The sequence below is a fragment of the Nyctereutes procyonoides genome, unplaced genomic scaffold, assembly GCF_905146905.1.
Source record: "Nyctereutes procyonoides isolate TBG_1078 unplaced genomic scaffold, NYPRO_anot_genome, whole genome shotgun sequence".
Taxonomy (NCBI): Eukaryota; Metazoa; Chordata; class Mammalia; order Carnivora; family Canidae; genus Nyctereutes; species Nyctereutes procyonoides.
Window position 1 is genome coordinate 1855053 of NW_026575041.1, and position 25538 is coordinate 1880590.

The window sequence follows — 25538 nt, forward strand, 5'->3', positions numbered from 1 at the left end:
GCTAAATTAAAGGTTTAAATAAATGGAGAGGTATTATGTTAATGACTGGAAGTCTCAATATTGTTAAAATATCAATTGTCTTCAAACTGATCTATAGATTCATCACAATCCTTTTTTTTTCTTTCATTGAGAAACCAAATTTTTTAAAAATTTTTATTTATTTATGATAGTCACACAGAGAGAGAAAGAAGAGAGAGAGAGAGAGAGAGAGAGAGAGAGAGAGAGAGAGAGGCAGAGACACAGGCAGAGGGAGAAGCAGGCTCCATGCACTGGGAGCCCGACGTGGGATTCGATCCCGGGTCTCCAGGATTGCGCCCTGGGCCAAAGGCAGGCGCCAAACCACTGCGCCACCCAGGGATCCCCAAATCTTTCTTTTTATAAATTTATTTTTTATTGGTGTTCAATTTGCCAACATATAGAATAACACCCAGTGCTCATCCCATCAAGTGCCCACCTCAGTGCCCGTCACCCAGTCACCCCCACCCCCCGCCCACCTCTCCTTCCTCACAATCCTATTTAAAAAAAATCCTGGTAGGTTTTTTTGGTAGAAAATTGATTTTAAATTCATATGGAAATGCAAAAGACCCAGAATATCCAAAACAACCTTAAGAAAGAAGGAAGCTGAAAGTTAACTAAACTAGTTTTAAAAAGTAAAAAAAAGGGACGCCTGGGTGGCTCAGCAGTTGAGCGTCTGCCTTGGGCTCGGGGCGTGATCCTGGGATCGAGTCCTATATTGGGCTTCCTGCATGGGGCCTGCTTCTCCCTCTCGCTATGTCTCTGCCTCTCTCTCTCTCTGTGTCCCTCATGAATGAATAAGTAAAATCTTAAAAAAAAAAAAAGGAATGCACAGCAATTACACTGAGTCATGAGAAAGGTCACAGGAATAAAGGGCCATCCATAGAATAAGAAAGTATGGCAAAGGGCAAGACTTTAGAGGCAGATGTATCTGGGTTCAAATTCTAGCTCTCTCCACTTACTAGCTGTGTGCTGTTGGGAAAGATAGCTAATTCTCACAAGTCTATCTCCTCATCTGTAAATACATTCAGAACTGTTGTAATTAACCGTATCATTAAGTGACATAATGTATGAATGTGCCTGACACAGTACCTGGTACAGAATAGATGCTTTATCTATGAACTCCCTCCTTATAGTAGTATTTTAAGGTTAGTAGAATTAAACTATTTGTCTTGAGGCTCAGATTAATGTTTTTGAACATATACTATGTATAAGGATTTATGTCAGGCACATGACTAGTTATTATGGCCATGCAGAAAGTTGAAGAACATAATACAGGTGGAGACACTTCTCTTAGGAGTGAAATTCTGCACATCTTTTCAATGCCCCCCTTTTGGTCTTGGTCATCAGTGAGACTGGTTCTCTCCATCTGTGGATACAAACTCAGCAGACATTATACTCCGTTTGACAACTCCCAGCACCTAGCAAAAGGTCTCATGATCAGTGTAGGTTCAATAAATGTTACTGAATTGAATTAAATTTATCCTATTGAAAATCTGAAATGTAAATTTTACTCATAGTGTGGGCTATTTGGGTACAGAGTTTAATTCAATAAAAAAACCACTGCCCATTTGGAAAAACTGTAAATACAGAAAATGCCTGAAGGTTGTGCAGGTGTATTCTATTACTTTCTACAGCTTACATTTATTTTATTACAAAAATCTATTGTTTCCTTTCTTGGGGATTAGTGCAAGCCAAAAACTGATTTCATAATTCAAAAACAAAGTCCATTATACTGCAAAGACTATTACGCATTAATGAGGCAGATGGAAATTAACCACCATCCTGATGGTTAAAAATATTCAATTCCCTTGCCTTTCATTTTTTTTAAATTTATTTATTTATTTATGATAGTCACAGAGAGAGAGAGAGAGAGAGAGGCAGAGACATAGGCAGAGGGAGAAGCAGGCTCCATGCACTGGGAGCCCGACGTGGGATTTGATCCCGGGTCTCCAGGATAGCGCCCTGGGCCAAAGGCAGGCGCCAAACCGCTGCGCCACCCAGGGATCCCTCCCTTGCCTTTCAAAACACATTCAGCATGATCTTCACAATGAGGGAAGTCAGAATTTATTTTTATGCAACTCTGCAAAATGCTTACACTTAGGGAGGCTGCACAACAAAGTGGATGTCAGGATGTCTGTGCATAACAGCTGGGGGAAATGGCTAGAGACAAGGAAGTCATGTAAACATTGTCAGCTATAGTTTGAGAACCTAGGGCAAAGTAACAGAACAAAAGCTAATCTTAAAGAACTATAAATCTCTGACCTATTCATTTTTTATTTTTAAGTAATCCCTATATCCAACATGAGGCTTGAACTTACAACCCTGAGATCAAGAGTCACACATTCCACCAACTGAGCCAGCCAGGCACCCCTGACCTATTCTACTTCTAAGAACCTATATTACAGAAAAAAATCCTCTGTAAGGAAAAGAGAAATATAAATAGGTACACAAATATATTTTAAAGTATTATTTATTTAGAATATCTGGAAGCAATCTAAATATTGAACCTGTAAGAGAATAGTTAAGTGAATTATAGTATGCCTTCTGATTGAATACTATGCAGACATTAAAAGAAAGATTATGGAGATCATTCAGCAAAATGGCATGTTAGATGGAAAGATATACTAAATTAATTTTATTATGATAAATATTTTATTTATTTATTTAGATAAATATGTTAAAAAAAAGAATAGTAGGGGTGCCTGGGTGGCTCAGGTAATGATCCTGACCCCAGGTCATGATCCTGACCCCTAGGGTTGGCCCTTTTCAGGATCCCTGCTCAGCTGGGAGCGTGCTTCTTCTCCCTCAGCTCCCCTTCCTCCACTAACATGCCCTCCTGTGCTCTCTCTCTTCTCTCTCTCAAATAAATGAAAAAAAAAATCTTAAAAAAGACAGTAGAAAGAGAATAGAATTATATCAAGTTGCTAACAGTGGTGTTAAAAAGATGGAGTTTTTGGTCATTTTTTTCTCTACTGAACTTTCTAATTTTTTTGTAATCTAGTTATATAACTTTTTCTATTCTAAAATTAATAACAATTTCAAAATTAGGTTGTAAACTGGATATGGGCTTTTGAGTAAGAGAAGAAAGGAAAATAAGAGAAGAGAGGAATGAAGAAAGGCTGATGGGGCTACTGGCAGCAATCTAACCACAGGAGGTTAGGTGTGAGCTCTAGTTAACCTTCAACTGAATAACTATATTAGCAGACTGCTCTCCTTGAAAAATATGTTGCTATACTCTGGTTCTTTTTCTCTTTCTCTTCCCAATCCTATATTTTGTACCACAGCATAATATATAAGGCAAAGAGTTAATAGTCAAGTAAGTTTAGTTTCATCCCAATTCTATAAGGTAAATAGACTGTATGTTTTAAAAACATGTCTTTTTTTTAAATAATAAATTTATTTTTATTGGTGTTCAATTTGCTAACATACAGAATAACACCCAGTGCTCATCCCATCAAGTGCCCCCCTCAGTGCCCGCCACCCATTCACCCCCACCCCCCGCCCTCCTCCCCTTCCACCACCCCTAGTTCATTTCCCAGAGTTAGGAGTCTCTCATGTTCTGTCTCCCTCTCTGATATTTCCTACCCATTTCTTCTCCCTTCCCCTCTATTCCCTTTCACTATTATTTATATTCCCCAAATGAATGAGACCATATAATGTTTGTCCTTCTCCGATTGACTTACTTCACTCAGCATAATACCCTCCAGTTCCATCCACGTTGAAGCAAATGGTGGGTATTTGTCATTTCTAATGGCTGAGTAATATTCCATTGTATACATAAACCACATCTTCTTTATCCATTCATCTTTTGATGGACACCGAGGCTCCTTCCACAGTTTGGCTATTGTGGACATTGCTGCTAGAAACATCGGGGTGCAGGTGTCCCGGCGTTTCATTGCATCTGTATCTTTGGGGTAAATCCCCAGCAGTGCAATTGCTGGGTGGTAGGGCAGATCTATTTTTAACTCTTTGAGGAACCTCCACACAGTTTTCCAGAATGGCTGCACCATTTCACATTCCCACCAACAGTGTAAGAGGGTTCCTTTTTCTCCGCATCCTTTCCAACATTTGTGGTTTCCTGCCTTGTTAATTTTCCCCATTCTCACTGGTGTGAGGTGGTATCTCATTGTGGTTTTGATTTGTATTTCCCTGATGGCCAGTGATGCAGAGCATTTTCTCATGTGCTTGTTGGCCATGTCTATGTCTTCCTCTGTGAGATTTCTGTTCATATCTTTTGCCTATTTCACGATTGGATTGTTAATAAGGCACTTTACACTGTTACTGTCTAACACTAGAATTAACCATGTTTTCCAGATGGAAGGGAACTCTAAACCTGATGACTAATGCTTTTGTTGGCACCTATAATGGAAGAAATAATTTGATCCCCAGATGTGTATTTCTCCTTCATGCACCTTGCCAGTTATCTGCCAGGGTGGAGAGATACAAATCCTTCTAAATTATTTCAGTGCTGTCATTTAAAAGCAGGTTAAATAAATATTGGGACTCAGTAAGCTATTCTGTGCCCATATCTCTCCTTTATTTATACAGTAACCTCCCTTCCTTATCCCTGGGGGATATGTTCCAAGCCCTACATAGACTATGTTTTTTTCCTACACATATATACCTATGCTACAGTTTAATTTATAAATTAGGCCCAGTAAGAGATAAATAACAATAATAATAAAATATAACAATTACAACAGTGTACTGTAATAAAAGTTATGGGAATGTGGTCTCTCTCTCTCAAAGTATCTATATTCACCCTTCTCTTTGTGGTGATGTGAGACAATAAAATGCCTATGTGATGAAATGAAATGAGGTGAATGACGTAGGCACTGTGATGGAGTGTTAAGCTACTACTGATCTTCTGACAATAAGTCAGAAGGAGGATCATCTGCTTCCAGATAGTTGCTTCCATGGTTGACCATAGTAACTGAAACCAGGAAAAGTGACACCATGAATAAGGGAGGCACTAAATACATTGCTAGTAGAGCTTTCACAAAATATATCCTTCAGCTGAAAGTGGGATGACACAGGCTCCATAATACTGACTACAGGGAATAGAGTGGGAAAGAATTACAAAACACTCCCTTCACAGAGGATATGATATTCTTAGATGAGCTGATATCTTTGGACAGTTCTCAACACTTACTACCAGAATGTACTACTCATTGACACACTGTACTAGGCATATCTCCTTCATTTCCTTTTTTCACACTTAGAAGCCCTTCTTTATCTCCTGTTAAAATTCTTCAAGGACTATCTCAACTGACATTTCCTTCATGGGGCAAATGTCTTTCCTATTTTTCTATCTGGTATTGAACTTTTTTGGTAGCATTTCATAAAATCATAAGATTTTGGAATTAGAGGGGATCTTAAGATCATTTAACTTTCTCTCTGAATCCAGAGAGAAGTGACTTTTTTTCCAAGGTGTTGATGAGTTAGGAGCAGGCAATTTCAAGTTTGCCATAGAGTAGCCCAGTCATACACTCCCATGTATCACTAAGATCTGTAAAGGTCTATCTGCTCTACGAGCTATGCTCTTTGAGGAGAGAGACCAAGTCTTGTTCATTTCCAATTTACCCAGGAAGCAGGTACATAGTGAGGGGGTAAATGCCTGCCCAGTTGATTTAGTTAGAAAAGGTACTAGTCCAAGGGAAATCATGGGTCTGATCAGTTGCCAAGAGTGTCACTCTTGCCAAAAGATGCCAAAACAAAAGCTGTGTCTGCAATTTGCTGTCATCCTAAGTTCTGTACAACCTGAAGTAGATGGGAATTGTGATATTCAAAAGATGCATTAGGAAGAGATATTCCATGACATGGAGCAACTCTGTTGTACTGAAAACGGGGCAAGTGGGCAGCCCTGGTGGCTCAGTGGTTAAGTGCCTGCCTTCAGCCCAGGGCGTGATCCTGGAGACCTGGGATCGAATCCCACATCGGGCTCCCTGCATGGAGCCTGCTTCTCCCTCTGCCTGTGTCTCTCATGAATAAATAAATAAAATCTTAAAAAAAAAAAGAAGAAGAAAGGCCAAGCTCTTCTAATCCCAAAGTCAAATGGATGAGGTGTACTACTTTCTCTAGCTGGATTACCATTAATAGTGCAATAAAAATAAGCTTTCAATACTGCTTTTCCTTAAAATGCACACCCCCAAACAATCTTTTTTAAATGTGCAAGTGTATTCCCATTAGAAAATCAGAATGCTATGTGAAAAAATTGACAAAACTTTCAGGAATGTTCTTAAACTTTAGCCAATTTCTCTAGCAAGGATGCCTTTTATCTAAAGGACATAAGCACTGAAGAGGCCAAAACTATGGATATAGTAGGAAGTTGAGAGATTAGAGTTTTAGCTTTTAGTTTGCCACTATTCCATCTATTCGTCCATCCATTCTTCCATTTTTTCCTTCAACAGACATTTATTGAGTACCTACCATATGCCAGGCACTTTGTTGTGCAGAGTAGTGAATCAGGCAGACCTGGAAATTACATTCCAGAGAGGAAGACAGACAAAGAAAACAAATAAAGAAGACAAGTACAGATTGTAATAAATGCCCTAAGGAAATAAACAGGATGAGAGAGAGTAATGGGTTGGGAGGCAGCAGCAGGAACTACTTTAGTCTGACCAGCTAGAAATCATACATCCACTTATGTAATAAGCAAATCACTGAACTTTTCTGGTTCTCAGATCTCCAACATGAAAATATAAGGTTGAACTGGATGACATCAGGGTGGAAAGAGCCCTGGACTTGAAGCAAGAAAATACCAGCTTGGGGCACCTGGGTGGCTCAGTTGTTTAAGCATCTGCCTTAGGTTCAGGTCACGATCCCAGGGTTCTGGGATCCAGCCCTGCATTGGGCTTCATGCTCAGTAGGGAGTCTGGTCTTCCCCCTGCTCATGTTCTCTCTCTTTCTCTCTCAAATAAATAAATAAAATCTTTAAAAAAACCCCAAAAACACCAGCTTGAGCTCTGGCCTTGTTTGTAACACCATACATGCACTATGTCTTTGATGAAAGACACAGTGCAATGCTCAACATTACTCAGCATCAGGGAAATACAAATCAAATCCACAATGAAATACCACCTCACACCAGTCAGAATGGCTAATTAACAAGTCAGGAAACAACAAATGTTGGTAATGATGCAAAGAAAGAGGTACCCTTTCACACTGCTGGTGGAAATGCAAGCTGGTGCAGCCACTCTGAAAAACAGTATGGAGGTTCCTCAAAAAGTTGAAAATGGAGCCAACCTATGACCCAGCAATTGCAATAATGAGTATTTACCCCAAAGATACAAATGTAGTGATCTGAAGGGGCACATGCACCCCAATGTTAATAGCAGCAAAGTCCACAGTAGCCAAACTATGGAAAGAGCCTCGATGTCCATCAGATGAATGGATAAGAAGATAGGGTGTGTGTGTGTGTATGTATGTATGTGTATGTGTATATACACACACACAATGCAGTACTACTCAGCCATCAAAAAAAAAAAAAGAAAGAAATCTTGTCATTTTTGCAATGACATTGATGGAACTAGAGGATATCATGCTAAGTGAAATAAGTTAATCAGAGAAAGACAATTTTCATATGATCTCACTCATGTGGAATTTAAGAAATAAAACAGGATCATAGGGGAAGAGAGGAAAAAATAAAAGAGGAGATAAGAGAGGGAGACAAATGGTAAGAGACTCTTAATCATAGGAAACAAACTGAGGGTCGCTGGAGGGGAGGGGGGATGGGGTAACTAGGTGATGGGTATTAAGGAGGGCACATGATGTAATGAGCATTAGGTATTACATAAGACTGATGAATTGCTTATGTCTACCTCTGAAACCAATAGTACATTTTATGTTAATTGAGTTTAAATAAAATTTAAAAATTTTTTTGGAAAGAAAAAAGATATAGTGAGCAGAGTGTGAAAGCCCTTGTGAATCAAACAGGTTAGGTCGCAGACTAAAAGTGTTCCTTTCCCTCCTTTAAGACTGTTTATGACTTTCTGGATATTAGTTTTCATTTGTACTATGGAATGGAAGACCTCTGAGCACTTCAGAAACACTAGATTAAAATTTTTATTCTGCTACTTCCAGGCAAGAAGCATATCTACTTCATGAATGGGATAAGGAGTTTGGTAAAGTGGCACTAATAAACCTACTAGTGATAGTACATTCTTTACTGCACATTAAAAAAAAAAAAGGCACGACTTTTTTCCTCTTGCTGTACCAAGTTTAACTTAGTGATAGTCTAAAGAGAAGAAACCAAACTGCTAGCAAAACCATTATTTTTTCTTTTAAATTTTGGCTATTTTCAGGTTTGGCTACACAAAGAATGGCATTCTTCAATGAAAGTCTGCCTATCATAGCCAAGAAAAGAAACCCTACCGAGTGTAAAGTGTCATTATTGGTCACTGCAGGAAGGCGAGCCCATCGTTCATTTTCCAGTTCTTCCATTACTTGATTCATTGCACTCTTTAGCCACGTATCCACAGAAACACCAATCTGCTTCAACAGGTCCAGTCGGGCTTCAGCTTTCAACTTAATTATCTAACAAAAAGAAAATGGTCAGAAATCAAGGCTATTTTCCCCTTTGGATCAATGTGTTTATTTCTGATTTATTAATTAGAATAGTCTTGATATTCATTAGCAATGCTACCTTGGCATACATATTAATTTTTCACTTGGATAGAGGAGAAGAAACACAAAAATGGAAATGAGGGCAAATGGCACACTTGGATTTGGAGAAGATACATCAAACATAACTTATGGACAGGAAGATACACTAAAGTCTGAATTCTTTTCCCTTTAATAAGGCTATGCATCAGAACATCCTAAAATCTAACATTTTTTACAGCCTTCTAACCCATCTCTTGGACTTACAAGTTCATAAATGATCTCATTATATCACTCCTCTGGTAAAAGGAGGACTTTTTTTTTTTTCCATGACTCCTGACTGAACTAGTTGGTAAAGGTTTGAATTAAATTATGATGTAGCAAAAAAAAAATTATGATGTAGCTGTCAGAAATAGTAAGAGACAGAAAATTAAAAGTTCCTAGTCTCCAAATTCAAGAAATGGAAAGACTACTTGTCCTCTGGCTCTCGTTCTAAGCCATAAGCAAGTAACCGTAGAACCAGTCTAAACCTGTCTCAATCAAACAGCGACTGCTTTGCTCCAACAGCGGAGCCTCTGCAAATGCAGCCAGTCAGTGACAACCTCGCTCCGGCAATCAATCATCAGAGTAGTCAAGCTTCCACTCTTGCTTCCCACAGTCCACCAATCTGTATATACACAGCCACAATTGAGCCAATCTTAAGACGTTTTTAGTTTTGAATATCTGCCAACCCCTGAAATCCACACTTCTCAAAACCCTATATATCAGTTCTATTTGTTTAGAGAAACTATATAAATACCATCCTCTTTTGCTTAGCAAGTAGTAAATTCAGCTTCATTGTTCCATGTAATAGAGAGGTGGTCTCTTCCTTCAACATTTGAAGGTTCCAATGAGAAAATTTTGATTTGATAATTTCAGCCCTCACTTCAAAGCCTTCTGTGGGACTTTTGGACAAACAAGTATGCTCACTGATCCCTTCTAGTATGCAATTCTGACCACTCTCTGGATTCTCAACTGCGGGAGTTAGTATTATTATTATTTTTAAAATATTTTATTTATTTATTCATGAGAGACACAGGCAGAGGGAGAAGCAGGCTCCCTGCAGGGAGCCCTACGTGGGAATCGATCTTGGGACTCTGGGATCACGCCCTGAGCCACAGGCAGATGCCCAACCGCTGAGCCACCCAGGTGTCCCAGGAGTTCGTATTAAAATTGATCTAAGCTCTGCAGGCACCTAGTTGGCTCCATTGGTAGAGCATGTGACTCTTTTTTTTTTTTTTAAAGATCTTATTTATTTATTCATGATAGACATAGAGAGAGAGTCAGAGACACAGGCAGAGGGAGAAGCAGGCTCCATGCTGGGAGCCCGACGTGGGACTCGATCTCGGGACTCCAGGATCGTGCCCTGGGCCAAAGGCAGGTGCTAAACTGCGGAGCCACCCAGGGATCCCCAGAGCATGTGACTCTTAATCTCAGGGTTGTGAGTTCAAGCCTGTGTTGGGCATGGAGCTTACTTAGAAAAAAGAGTGACCTGAGCTCTGACTTGTTTCACTTGAGCTCACATTGCTGAATTTATTTTGTATTCCTAAGCTTTTTAAGCATACAGATTTTTAAAAATTGAGATAAAACTGGGGTGCCCTGGGTGGCTTAGTTGGTTAAGCATCTGACTCTGGATTTCCATTCAGGTCATGATCTCAGGGTTGTGAGACTGAGCCCCACGTTGGGCTCTATGCTCAGTGGGGAGTCTGCTTGAAATTTTCTCCCTCTCCCTATGTCCCTCCCCCTGCTCAATCTCTAACTAAATATGTTTAAAAATGAGATAAAATTCATGTTACATAAACCTTACCACCTTAATCATTTTAAAGTATACAATTCAGTGGTTTTGGATATCTACAGATTTTATATAAAGTAGTTAAGAGTTTTTGGCTTGGAGGTACACCATTTGGTAAACAGCCTTGCTAAACTCTGTTTATTCTTCTAATAATTATTTTGGTAATAACTTTACTGAGATAAAACTTACATATACCATGAAATTCACCCATTTAAAGTGGACAGTTCAATGATTTACAATATATTCACTGATACGTGCTACTATAACTACAATCAATTTTATTTAAATTTTTAAAAAGATTTTTATTTACTTATTCATGAGAGACACAGGGAGAGGGAGAGAAGCAGAGACACAGGCAAAGGGAGAAGCAGGCTCCATGCAGGGAGCCCGATGTGGGATTTGATCCCAGGACTCCAGGATCATGCCCTGGGCCAAAGGCAGGTGCTAAATCACTGAGCCACCCAGGGATCCCTACAATCAATTTTAGAACATTTTAATCCCCTCCAAAAGAAACCCCGTATCCTTTAACTCTTGCTCTCTTACTCCTTATTCCAATTACTATTTTACTTTCTCTATATATAGATTTATCTATTCTGAACATTTAATATAAATAGAACCATATAATATGTGGTCTTCTGTGTCTGGCTTCTTTCACTTAGCATGTTTTCAAGGTTCATCCATGGCGTGACATGTATCAGTACTTTACTCCTTTTTATGGCCAAGTAACATCCTATTATATGGATCTACCACACCTTATTTATCCATCTTCAGCTGATAGACACTTGGGTTACTTCAGTTTTTTGCCTAATACGAATAACATTCCTTTAAATATTAGTGTGTAAGTTTTTGTGTAAACATGCTTTCATTTTCTTGGGTATATACCTATGACTGAAACTGCTTGGTCATAAAAATGCTATTTTTAACCATTTGGGAAAATGCCAGACTGTTTGCCAAAGCAGCTGTCTCATTTGACAATCGCACCAGCAAGGTATGAGGGTTAACATTTCTCCACATCCTGAAAAATACTTAATGTCTGCCTTTTTGATTCTAGCCATCCTGGTGGGTGTGAAGTAGTATCTCATTATATAGTATTGACTTGTATTTCCTTGATGACTAATGATGTGAAGCATCTTTTCATGTATTTATTGGTTATCTGTGTATCTTCTAGAAGAAATGTTTGCCTATTCAGATCCTTTGCTCATTTTTAAAATGGATTGTTTTTTTACTTGTCCTTTTTATTTTGTCTTTGTCTTTATTTTAAGAGTTTTTCTGTATTCTAGATAAAAGTCTCTCATCAGATAAATGATTTGCAGGTATTTTTTCCCATCCTATGGGTTGTCTTTCACTTTCTTCGTAGTATCTTTTGAAGCAAGGAGTTTTTAATTTAGACAAAATCCAATTTATCTCTTTTTTTCCTCTCTTGTTGGTTGGGCTTTTTGTTTCATATCTAAGAAATTCATCCAAGGGTCACAAAGATTTATCCCTATGGTTCTTTGTGAGTGCTTTATAGCTTTAGCTCGTTACACTTAGGAATTTGATAATTTTAAGTTAAATATGGTATGAGGTAGGTATTCAACTTCATTCTTTCACATGGAAATATCCAGTTGTCTCTGCACCATTCTAGTATGCATTTTAAACTGATATAAGTAATAAAATGTTTTAGAAAAGAAGAATGAACCAACAAACTCTTTCTTGGAAATCATAAATGTAAGTCACTTAACTGCAGAAGCAGAGAAACAAACAAAAATGGGAGAAAAGAGGGAGAGCATGAGATGGAGGGGGAGAAATATCAATTCTATTTTTAAAATACCAAGTAATTTTGTTTTCATAAGATTTATTTTTGTCAGTACTTTATCAAACAACTGATGAACATGGCATTTGCAAACTTAGATTTTTAGACTGCAGCTCCAGAATAATCATAGCTATCTTTCCTTCAGGGTTCCAACTGTTTATATTTTATCAACTATTTAAAAGAAGGATTTCCTAGGGTTTTCAAATGAATTTTGATGATTTGCCAGTTGATTAAAATTTGCAGAGCATAGGTCTCTGTAACTCTACATCCCAGATACTATCTGATTAAATCATTTTAGAATTTAAAGAGATGATGTTTTGAAGGCCAGACCTTTTAGAATACATAATCCTGGTGTATGAACAGCGTTAATTAATTGATCTTAAAAAATAAAACTTAAACATAAGCATATCTAAATATCAAACCACAGTTGAGTTTATGAAATTTTTTGACAGTTATAAAGTCTGTAAATCCAATCTGGGCGTTAATTTATCTTCAAAATATCATTTCTCTTAGGATAAGGGCTGTGTCTGTTGCAACCCTACTATTTAGGACAGTGCTTGGCATATGCAGGAAATGAATAAAAGTAGATGACAGTATTTGCCACCCTAAATTACCTTTGGTATCTTAAAAAAAACCCACTCCAAACAACTTTATCAGATGTACTAGGAACTATATGATTATACTATTTCATTTAATTCACACAACAATTCTGGGGATAGGGATGCCTGGGTGGCTCAGTGGTTGAGCGTCTGCCTTTGGCTCAGGGAGTGATCCTGGAGTCCCAGGATCGAGTCCTGTATTGGGCTCCCTGCATGGAGTCTGCTTCTCCCTCTGTGTGTGAGATTCTGCCTCTCTCTCTCTCTCATGAATAAATAAATAAAATCTTTTAAAAAAATAAACAATTCTGGGGATAGATATCATAACATAAACTCCATTTTACAGATGAGAGAAATGATTTAACCAAGGTCTTATCAATTTTGGTAATTTGTTATTGCCAATGAATCATGCCTTCTGGTATCCATGCAGTCCTGTCACACACTGATTCTGGGCTTATCCATGTGATCTGTTTTGAGGGACCATAGGCAAATTTGATGCCAGCAGAGATTTGATAAGTGCATTTAAACTTGAGGTCTCTCCACTATGTAAGGAAGCCTAGTTTAGCATATGTGAGCATGAAAGACCATTTGGAAAAAAGGCCCAGCTCTCCAAGTAGACCCTCTGGGTGAATGTAGCTCCTTGAGTAAACTCAGGAAAAACCTGCAAAAGAAACGCACAGTCAACACCCAGAATGGTGAGAGATAATAAATCATTTTTCTCATAAAGTTGGGTGTGTGTGTTTTAAGTTAGGAACAGATTATTGTGTTTAAATAATTTAATTTCCAAATACCTGGAGAATTTTCAGGTATCTGTTACTGATTTTCAATTTAATTCTGATGGGTCAGAGAATATACTCTGAGTGATAACAATACTTTTAAACTAATTGACACTGGTTTATGGTCTAGTATATGGTCTTGCTGAACATTCCGTGTATACTTTAAAAGAACAAGTACTCTACTCTTATGGGGTGGAGTGTTCTATAAATGCCAATTAGGTAAAGTTGGTTGACAGTGTTATTCAAGTCTTCTGTATCCTTGCTCATTTTACAGCTTCTTGTTCAAATTCCTGAAAGGAATGTTGAAATCTCTACCATTGTAGCTTGGTCTATTTCTTCTTTCAGTTCTGTCAGTTTTTGCTTCATGTATTTAGTAGCTCTATTATTAGCTACCTATACTATACATCCAGAATTGTTGTGTCTTCTTGATGGAGAAGATGATGACCTTATTTTTAATCATTATAAATTATCCCTTTTAGTATTTCTCATCCTGTAGTCTATTTTGTCTGATATTATTATAACCACTCCAATATTTTAATGGTTAGTGTTACTCCCCTGTGGTGAGCAACAGCTAAAATTTCAGCTCAGTTATTTTGCCTTCTGGCTCCTGTTTCCTGTCAAGCTCCTGGGAGTTTCTGCCTCACCAGTGCATGCAGGTTTGGCTGAGGATCTGAACGGTTATTTATATATACGCGAACTTGAGGGCTCCCTAACATCTGTCCTTAAGCCTATAAGACCAAGATTCTTTGCTCAAATTATAGTCATGCAGCTCCTTGCAAAAAGGTGTTTAATGTAAATATCACCAAGTATAGTCCCATTCTTTTCTCTAGTCCTTTCTAGTTTTTACATGGCTTGGATATCTTCTAGTTCTATTAAATAGTTATTTTAAATATTTTTACCCCAGGTTAGTAACTTATCTAAAGGTGGATTAGTGGGGATCCCTGGGTGGCTCGGCGGTTTTGCGCCTGCCTTTGGCCCAGGGTGCGATCCTGGAGTCCCGGGATCGAGTCCCGCGTCGGGCACCTGGCATGGAGCCTGCTTCTCCCTCTGCCTCTCTCTCTCCTCTCTCTCTCTCTCTCTCTCTCTCTCTCTCTCTCTATCATAAAATAAAAATAAATCTTTAAAAAAATAAATAAAGGTGGATTAGTCTAATATGACTAGTTCCTTACTACCAGAAGCAGAAACCCTTGTAGAAATAGTCTACATTCAAAATGAACTGCAAATAAATCTTAGATTTTGCTCAATAGTTTATCATTAATAACATTTCCACTGTAATGCTGAAACTTTAATATACTGCAGGATAAAGCAAAATAAAATACTATGATAGTATTAGTAGGAACCAACATTTTCCATATAAGAAAAAAAGATAAATATAGAATCAAAGAAGTTGAACAAAATCCTTCTAATTTTAAATTTTTATTTTATTTTATTTTTATTTTTTTTAATTTTTATTTATTTATGATAGTCACACACACACACACACACACAGAGAGAGAGAGAGAGAGAGAGAGAGAGAGAGAGGCAGAGACATAGGCAGAGGGAGAAGCAGGCTCCATGCACCGGGAGCCCGACATGGGATTCGATCCAGGGTCTCCAGGATTGCGCCCTGGGCCAAAGGCAGGCGCTAAACCGCTGCGCCACCCAGGGATCCCTAATTTTAAATTTTAATTGGAAATATCAACATGAAGTCATAATTTTAAAAAAAGCAATTCCTAGCTTCAAAAACAAAGAAAGGGCCAAGACATAAATGACATCCATTACAATAAGCACCTTCATATCCTAGACCTTGGTGTCTAAATACTATTCTCTATTAAAAGAAATCAAAGTTCCTTGGAGAAATGGCTAATTCTAAATCTGGGCAGGGAAAATATAAAGTGAGTCTATGACTGCAGGCTTGTGTGAGAAAGCAAGAAACTGTTCAAAGGCTAATGGGAATAATGTCAAAAGGACATGGAAGCCTAGATGGATTCTCATTGGCCAAATTTACACAATATGGGGCTTAAAAGAGGCCAACTGTAATTGAAAATACATTAAATGAATAAAAATACACAACAAATTCAGGATATATAAGGTGGGAGTCCTTGATGAGAAGCAAAGGGTAGGGACTTGGGGAAAATACATCTACCACAGAGCTGTGAACTGAAAAATTCCCAGAGCTGAAAGATGTTACAGTTCTATCCAGACAGAGTTGAGAAACCTTGTTGGATACTCATGGCATAACAAGAAACTATAGAAAGGAAATGTATAAGTAATAGGGCTAAATTTGCCCTCTTGCAAAGGCTATTCTAAACCAACCCAAACAAAGCTTAAAAACAACCCTCCCAAGGATCAAACTGATCTGCAACTGAACTGGCTGTTCAGCTCAGTTTTGTTCAAAATAAAACTCAGTAATTTTTAAAAGATGAAAGGAGAATCCAGGCATTCAGTAACCAAACACTCACAATTTCTACTAGGTGTTTGAAAAGCAGAAAAATCTGAGCCATAACTAAAGGAAAAAACTGGTCAATAAGAAAGAGAAACAGAAATCACAGATATGGGGATGCCTGGATGGCTCAGTGGTTGAGCATCTGTCTTCCGCTCAGGATGTGATCCTGAGTTCTGGGATTGAGTCCTACATCAGGCTCCTGCAGGGAGCCTGCTTGCTTCTGCCTCTCTATGTGTCTCATGGATAAATAAATAAATCTTTAAAAAAAAGATGATGGATATGATGGCATGAGCAGACAAGCAAAGTCATTATTAAAAATACACTTAAGGATTTCAAGGAAAACATGAAGATAAACAGGTGTGAATTGAGAATATAAAGAACTGAAAAGAACTTATAGAGCTGAAACTGTAATATCTGAAATCAGTCACAAGATGGCCTACAGTAGATTATACACAACAGAAGAAAGGATCAGTGAGCTTGAATACATAGTAGCTCATTGAACTGAACTAAAGAAAAAAATTAAGGTTGGATAAATATGTGAGGGGTGATCTTTCTATGTGATATATAGGACAGTATCAAGTAATCTTTTCTTTTTAAAGATTTTTATTTATTTATTCATGAGAGACACAGAAAGAGAGGCAGAGACATAGGCAGAGGGAGAAGCAGGCTCTGTGTGGGGAGCCTGATGTGGGACTCAATCCCAGGACCCCAGGATCATGACCTAAGCCAAAGGCAGATAACTCAACCACTGAGCCACCCAAGTATCCCAGTATCAAGTAATCTAATGTTCATATTGTTGAAGCTCAACTAACCTATATGACAGAAATATCTGATATCTTGATTGTGGTGGTGAATACTTAGGGAGATGCATTTGTCCAAGCTCACCAAACTGTTCACTTGAAATAGTTATATTTTATTGTATGTATATTATACCTTGATAGAACTGATTTTTAAAATTTTAAAATTTTAAAATTCTGTGACACTTAAGAGAAAACTACCCATTTGCCACTATTGGAGGTGACTAGTACTTGCTAGCTGCAAGTACAAAAAAAGGAACTTTAATAGTTGAAAGATCTGGTAGCACCACCTAATTAAGTAAGTGACTACTATCATTAATAGACAATTTGATAAAAACATTCTGTAATGAAAAACATAGCATCATCTATAAAGTATTCTTGCCTAAAATACTTATTCTAATCAAGAATCTAGATTTAACTTCCATTTTACAGAATAGAACATATGAAACCAATATTGCAAAATATTAATTGTTTGAATTTAGCATATCAAGAAATATGTATTTACTCTTCATCCCTATATATGGTTGAAAATTTTCACAATAAAAATGAAAGAAAGTGAGAGGTCAAAAGGTCTCCTGTCATACTGTTACATGAGTACAGTGAAAACTCACAGTAACAGGCCCAGATGTAATATAAATTTGGATATAAAATGATAAGAAATTGTTTTTATTGCAGGTTCATCCTTAGCATTTCTTTAATATTGAGGTGATGAGGCCTCATATTTTACGCAACTGAAATTTTTAGGTTCCTCCTATAGCATGCTGGGAAGGGTATTAATTACCATTTTTGAGTCACTGAGGTACATGACATAATTTTGGATTCCTGATGTACAACAGAATATTATAGGATGATAATTTAAAAGAAAATGATATCTATGATAATGTGCTTATATAAATAAAAATTGATTTTTTTGTTTTGTTAATTCACTGTTAGTGTGCTTTGGCTTTCAAATATTCATTCAATTCAGATTAAAATATATAGTTAATATCTTAGAGAAAGAATCATATAGTCTATGCAGACCTTATACCAAACGTGAGTTACTAAAAATTTCTGGATATATTTGACTTCTTAAATTAACTTTCTCCTCTTTGTATCTCCTCATTGTCACAAAAAGAGAACTGCCCTCAACCCAAATAAAATTTAAACATGCAAAAAGTAATTGTGTTCTGGAACAACCTAAGTCAGGTACAGTTCCAAAAAGATGGTATTTAAAATTCTTGGTTTCTTGGCAAGTCATTTTTAAAACAGGAATGGTAAGTCAGATGAAGAATGTGTGTCTTTTGTGACAAAAGGCATTTCAAAAAATTCAAATACCTAAATACCAGGTTAAGAATATTGTTATCAAAGTTAACTTGAGCAGCTATTATTTTGTTTCAATTCTGGAATTTGTTAGGGGCTGCAAACATTACCACATCTAATATAAAGATTTTTGTGACAATTACAGAGATCATAACAATCTAACAATAGTTTGTTCATTACTGTATGTCTAGTATATCCATCAGCAGCTGGCACATGGCAGGTATTCATTAAGTATCTGTTAAACTAATCAATTGTGAATTTGTGGCACTTTAACCAGCCAATTATTAATTAATCACTATATAAACCCTATTCTTTGGAAAAGCACAGGTAATTTATATTTTTGATTTCTTACTTTTGGAAAATATTTATTACTGAGCACTACAAAGGTTTTTATTCTAACTAGCAATACTGAATGGAAACATAATACAGAAAGGACTGGATAAAGTAGATTAACCAACAAGGAATATTCATGTTGGTAGGAGTTAAAAACCAAACATGAGGGCAGCCCGGGTGGCTCAGCAGTTTAGTGCCGCCTTCAGCCCAGGGTGTGATCCTGGAGACCCAGGATTGAGTCCCATGTCGGGCTCCCTGCATGGAGCCTGTTTCTCCCTCTGCCTGTGTCTCTGCCTCTCTCTGTGTGTCTCTCATGAATAAATAAAATATTAAAAAAACAAACAAACATGAAGGATATAATGGAATTTTAATCAACTGTCTCCCTTTTGATTAGGTATTTATTAATAAATGATGTAAATAACTATTGAATGGAAAGAGAAAATCCAATGCAAATGATACACAAGCAAAGGAAAAGAAAAAAGGAATCTAGGGGTTTCTGGGTGGCTCAGTCAGTTAAGTGTCTGCCTTCGGCTCAGGTCATAATCCTAGGTCTATCCAAAAGTGTCATTATGACAATCTGTTAAGTACTACTTCAATACTACACTCACATGTTTGCCCTCTTATTTTAGCTTGGTTTTACTTTGTATCTGATAGGTGAAAATCAAGTGAGAGATCATTTTAAGATAGCAGTAGGATTAACCAGATTTCATAGATATTTAAAGCTGAGATAATGAATGGATCCAGCCCCATGGTTTTTAGCATATTCCATATTTTGTTAAGAAAATTATCTTTGAGAATGTAGACTTAAATACTGGTATTAGGAGAAATGAGACATTCTGTTGTGGGAATCTCACTTCCTATTTTTAGCTTTAAGCTAACAAACACAGGGCTGTTTAGCATACTCATGGAAATTACAGATCATTCAGTCTAAATGCAGACTTTATGTGACTGATACTTACTACTGCTACAACTGAGGGGGTTGATAGAATGATGGTACCAGACAGTGACACCATGGAGGGAGTCTGGAAATGGAAAATCCAAGAGAGAACACACCCTTTTCTGAGACTTGTTCTGTTCCACTAAGGCTCTGAAACTGGCTTCATCTCAGTGTACGGAGAAACAAACAGCAGGAAAAACTCTTATACACAAGCCAATGTCTCTTAGACCAGGCAAAGGCCTGCCAACAGTATTTGGCCAGTATACTAGGGTAGTGGTTTAGCTATGACCCTGAATTCAGAGTGGAAAATGGCTATTTATTGTACACCCTGCCCTCTTCACTATGGAGGCTATGGATCATGTGCCAGGAACAAAGGCAAGCTGGGTTTACTGGGGCTTCTCTAGACTAGGCAGATGGCAAGCCTTTCTGGTTCAGATCACTTCTGTGGGGTTGTTTTTTTTTTTTTTTTTAATTTTTATTTATTTATGATAGTCACACAGAGAGAGAGAGGCAGAGACAGAGGCAGAGAGAGAAGCAGGCTCCATGCAGGGAGCCCGATGTGGGATTCGATCCCGGGTCTCCAAGATCACGCCCTGGGCCAAAGGCAGGCGCTAAACTACTGCGCCACCCAGGGATCCCCACTTCTGTGGGGTTGTGCCAAAACATGCTCATACTCCCTGTTTGCCTAAACTGCCCTTCCCCTGACCACCTGCTTCCCCCCGAATCAACCACTGAAATATTTCCTCAAAACCTCTAGAGTCCTGAGGGAATATATGAAAATCACTGATTAACCTTCAGTCAATACAAGAACTCCTTGTGCAGAGTCCCTGACAGTATCTTGTACACTTACAGTGCTGCACTCTATCCCAGGGGAGCTTATTCTCTCATTGGACAAATGAATGTTAGAGAGTGTTTCCCAAAGCCAGGCTCAAATCTGCCTCTTTCCTACCTTCTTTCAGTTCAAGTTACGCCTCTTGACATTGCACGACATAAATCTTATGCTATCCCTTCTTCTCTCATTCTAAAATATTCATCTGTCAACACCCAGCTCAAATTCTACCTCTTCTGTGCTACCTGCACTAACAACTTCTCCCACAGTGGTCTCTGTGTCCTCTGCGTTTCTTGAGTATTAAGTATACCTGTATGGACCACTTCTTGGCATTTATATTTTATAGTTTTAGTTACCTTTGGCACTCTCTGTGCCTTCCGAACAGGAACATACTCTCTTTGAGGTCTGGATAGTCTCAGTCTTTCTAAAATGTCTATTTTCTACATCCCTTCAACATGTTGCATTGGGTAGATAACTATACACAGCATGCACAGGTTATCCATGAATTGGTCCTAACCACAATTATTTTGCTTACTTCCTACCACATTTCCTCATAAAAACCCTCCACTTTGAACAAATCCAACTGCCAAATTGTATCCTGTCTTCCTCCTTTGTAAGTAACTTTTTTCTTTCCATCTCAACCTCTCTGCCTGTAGATCAGGGAGTATTACTCTAGGGTGAATGAACTTTTGGACACTGTACACAAAAATGTGTATTTTTTTGTAAGAGAGAGGGTTTCACATTTTTGTACACAATCCTCAAAGGGTCCCATGACCCTTACCAAAAGATTAAAATCCAGTGTTGTAATGTTTTTTAGCCTGTCTGCTTAACCAAGTCTCTCTTTATAAAAGATCAGCTTATGCCCCTGTACCAGTGAGACTTTCATTATGGGGGAGGATTTTTCAAGGCTCTGAACATATGTATCTATCAATTTTATGCCATTAATTTGACTGATTATGTACTTTATGAAAACTGTAAAATTAATATCTTATTGTGACTTAATTCTTCTCTTATTTAATTTTTCATGATTGTAAACTCTTCAGATAGCAGGTTCAGTGTCTTTTTGTTATGTATACTACCTTGTAGAAAGTAGGTGCTAAAAAATAATACTCCGGACACAGATGAAGATGCTGATTCATCTTCAAATTAATCCACGTATAGAAACTGAATTCTAGAGATATATATCATAGCTGTGATGTTGTTGGAGCTGGGCAAAATGCCAGTTAGCTGTCACCTCACCTCTGCTTTACGAATATTTTCTCTAGCTTCATCTATTTTCTGTTCCAACTCTGCTCGGCTTTGTTCTGACACTGCAACTCCATGACATTCCAGGTCATCTAGAACCTATTAAAGAAAACAGGAAAACAATGATGGTTTTTGCTTCAGTGACTACAGTATTTAGGTAATTTAACAGACTTCAGTGACGAGTGGCCACAATTCCTTTTTTAACCTTTAATTTTTTTCACTTATTTGTTCATTTAAAAAAAAAAAGACCCCTTGATATAATTATACTCATTCAAAGTTGCAAAAGTACTACAGAAAGTCCCCTCACACTTTCCCCCATAGCAACAACTTATATAACTGTTCTATAATATAAAAACCAGGAAATCGATATTGGCACAATCTACAAACCTTATTTGGATGGCATATTTTGATATACATACACCTTCAATTTTTAAAAATTACATGAATATAGGGGTGCTTGGGTGGCTCAGTTGCTTGAGCATCTGCCTTTGGCTCAGGTCATGATCCTTGGGTCCTGGGATCGAGCCCTGTGGGTAGGCTCCCTGATCAGGGGGAGCCTTCTTCTCCCTCTCCTTCTGTCCCTCCTCCTGTTTGGGCTCTCATGTGCTCTCATGAATACATAAATAAAATCTTTTTAAAAATTACATGAATATAAAGTATTGTAAAAGAACTAAAAAATGGCAAAAAGTCTCATATTTGCACATTCCACTATGTGCCCCCCCATCCACAAGATAATTACTGCCATCAATTTACATGTATTTTTTCAAACTATTTCTTATGTATTTGTGCATACTTGCAGTTCTGCTTAAAAAATAATAAAATGACAGGGCACCTCGGTGGCACAGTTGGCTAAGTAAGCAGTCGACTCTTGATTTTGGCTCAGGTTGTGATCTCAGGGTTGTGAGACTGAGCTCTGCCTCAGACTCCACTCTCAGCATGGAGTCGGCTTGAGATTCTTTCTCTCTCTCTCTGCCCCCTTGCTATCTCTCTCTCTCTCTCTCTCTCTAAAATAAATAAATCTTAAAAAGCCACTGAGACCTATCATCCCCTCAATGCGTCTAAGAGATCTTTTTATAATTGTACAAATAGAGTGACTTCATTTTCTAATCCACAGATTCATAGTTCAGTTGTATCATTTTTATTTATTCTTATTCTATTGCTATTTTTCAAATTTCCCATTATTATAAATAGTACTGTACAACCTGGTTGTACAAATGACTCTTTGAACACATATAGGAATATTTATTTAAGATAACAATACAGAAGTGGAAATTGTACATTTTAATTTAAACCGACATTGCTGGGGCACCTGTTAAATGTCTGACCCTCGGGTTTCAGCTCAGGTCCTTATTTCAGGGTCATAGATGGAGCCCCAGATTGGGCTCCACACTCAGCATAGAGTCTGCTTGAAACTCTGTCTGCCCCTCCCTCACCCTAGCCCCCGCACAGGCCCTCTCATTCTCTAAAATAAACAAACAAACAAACAAACAAACAAACAAATAAATCTTTAAAAAAGTAGACATTGCCAAATTGTCCCCTAAAAGTTCTAGTATTCAACTAGTAGTGTGTGAGCATATTTTTCTGTATCTTACTAACATTACATATTGTCATTCTTTAAAATTTTTGCCAAGATTATATGTAAAGTTAATCATATTGTTTCAATTTTCATTTCTCTGATTAATAGTGTCATTTCATATATTGCTGGTCATCTGTATTTCTACTTTAATAAATTGGCAGTTCATAGCCTCTATTTTTCTAGTTTTTGCGCTTTTATTATTTATTAAACGTTCTTGATATTAGTCCTTTTTCTGTTATTTATTTTATAAATATTTCCTCTTATTTTATTCCCTTACTCTTAACTTTTTAAAGTTCTTTTATTTTATAGACTGTATATAGTCTTATATTTGTTCTTACTGAACCATTGTTATGTCTATTTGACAGTTGGGTCACATATTTTGGGGGGGTACATAGTCACATCACCTGTAAATAATAACAGGCATACCTTTTCCTAATATTTGAACACTTTCTTTTTCTTTCATTAATGTACCAAATCTTACGACACTGAAAAGTAGTGGTGATGATTGGTACTGTTTAGGTAGGCATAATGCCCTCCAAAGATTTCTATATCTTAATCCTGGAACTGTTAATATGTAAAATTAATTTACAGATATATTAGAGTTATGGAACTTAAGATAGGGAGATTATCCTAGATTACTGATGCGGCAAAATCTAATCATTATGGTCCCTTATAAGCAGAGAACTTTCTCTGACTGGAATCAGATGAGAGGCCAAAAAGGAAGTCAAATTCCAACCATGGGAAGATTCAATGAATCACTGATGGCTCTGAGATGTAGAAGTCCATGTGCAAGGACCAGAGAGAGTAGCCTCTAGGAGGTAAGAGTAGCCTCCAGCTGATAGGAGAGAAGCAAGGATCTCAACCTCAAGTTATTAGGAACTAGATTCTAACAGCAACCTGAATGAGCTTAGAAGTGGGTTCTACCCTAAAGGCTAGCAGCACAATTTGATTTTGGCTTTGTTTAGAGCCTAAGCAGTAAAATCAACCAAATCCATCCAGATTTCTGATCCACGGAACTGTGAGATAAGAATTTTATAGTGTTTTAAGCTACTAAATTCATGGTAATTTGTTATGGCAGATAATCGAAAACTAACACAACCATCAAGTATAATGTTCACTGTAAGTTTCAGGAAGATATCCTTGTTAGGATGAAAAATTCTTTATCTTGCTGGCTGTGACTTTTATTTTTTAATCACTAAGAGATAATCAATGTTATCATATGATTTTTTGGTAACTATAAAAATAGTCACAGAAATTTTTCATCTTTATTTGGTGAATGCAATTTATTATATGGATAAATTTTCTAGTGTTGAATCAGTCTGGCACCCTAACGAGTCATGTGCTTAAAATATAACTGAATTCATTTTTATTGAAATTTACTCAGCATTTTTAGAAGTTTGTTACATTTTTGTTAAAAATCAATGGACTATATACATGTGCACCAATTTGTAGACTATTCTTTTTGTTCCATTCATCTATAAGTCTGTTCTTTTTCTTTCCATGTTGGCAAGTTGAATTCATTATTAATTAATTAATTAATTAATTATATTGGAGTTCTATTTGCCAACATATAGAATAACAACCCACTGCTCATCCCATCAAGTGCCCCCCTCAGTGCTCGTAACCCAGTCACTTCCACCTCTGCCCACCTCCCTTTCCATCAACCCTAGTTCATTTTCCAGGGTTAGGAGTCTCTCATGTTCTCTCTCTCTGATATTTCCCACTCATTTTCTCTCCTTTCCCCTTTATTCCCTTTCACTATTTTTTATATTCCACAAATGAATCAGACCACATATTTGTCCTTCTCCGATTGACTTATTTCACTCAGCATAATACCCTCCAGTTCCATCCACGTTGAAGCAAATGGTGGGTATTTGTCGTTTCTAATGGGTGAGTAATATTCCATTGTATACATAGACCACATCTTCTTTATCCATTCATCTTTCGATGGACACCGAGGCTCCTTCCACAGTTTGGCTATTGTGGACATTGCTGCTAGAAACATCGGGGTGCAGGTGTCCCGGCATTTCACTGCATCTGTATCTTTGGGGTAAATCCCCAGCAGTGCAATTGCTGGGTTGTAGGGCAGATCTATTTTTAACTCTTTGAGGAACCTCCACACAGTTTTCCAGAGTGGCTGCACCAGTTCACATTCCCACCAACAGTGCAAGAGGGTTCCCCTTTCTCCACATCCTCTCCAACATTTGTGGTTTCCTGCCTTGTTAATTTTCCCCATTCTCACTGGTGTGAGGTGGTATCTCATTGTGGTTTTGATTTGTATTTCCCTGATGGCAAGTGATGAAGAGCATTTTCTCATGTGCTTGTTGGCCATGTCTATGTCTCCCTCTGTGAGATTTCTGTTCATGTCTTTTGCCCATTTCATGGATTGGGCATGTTGGCCATTGGATTGTTTGTTTCTTTGCTGTTGAGTTTAATAAGTTCTTTATAGATCTTGGTTACTTGCCCTTTATCTGATACGCCAT

General features: G+C 37.6%; 1 protein-coding gene across 1 annotated transcript in view; it reads right to left on the reverse strand.

Moving 5' to 3' along the window:
- FCHSD2 (FCH and double SH3 domains 2) overlaps nucleotides 1-25538 on the reverse strand; it is a 318404-nt gene that overhangs the window by 19194 nt on the left and 273672 nt on the right. Inside the window, exons 12-13 of the mRNA XM_055320838.1 lie at nucleotides 21474-21578; nucleotides 8392-8553 (exon numbers count right to left, since the gene is read on the reverse strand). Of these exons, the coding sequence (XP_055176813.1) occupies nucleotides 8392-8553; nucleotides 21474-21578 (267 nt within the window). The remainder of the gene's footprint in view (nucleotides 1-8391; nucleotides 8554-21473; nucleotides 21579-25538) is intronic.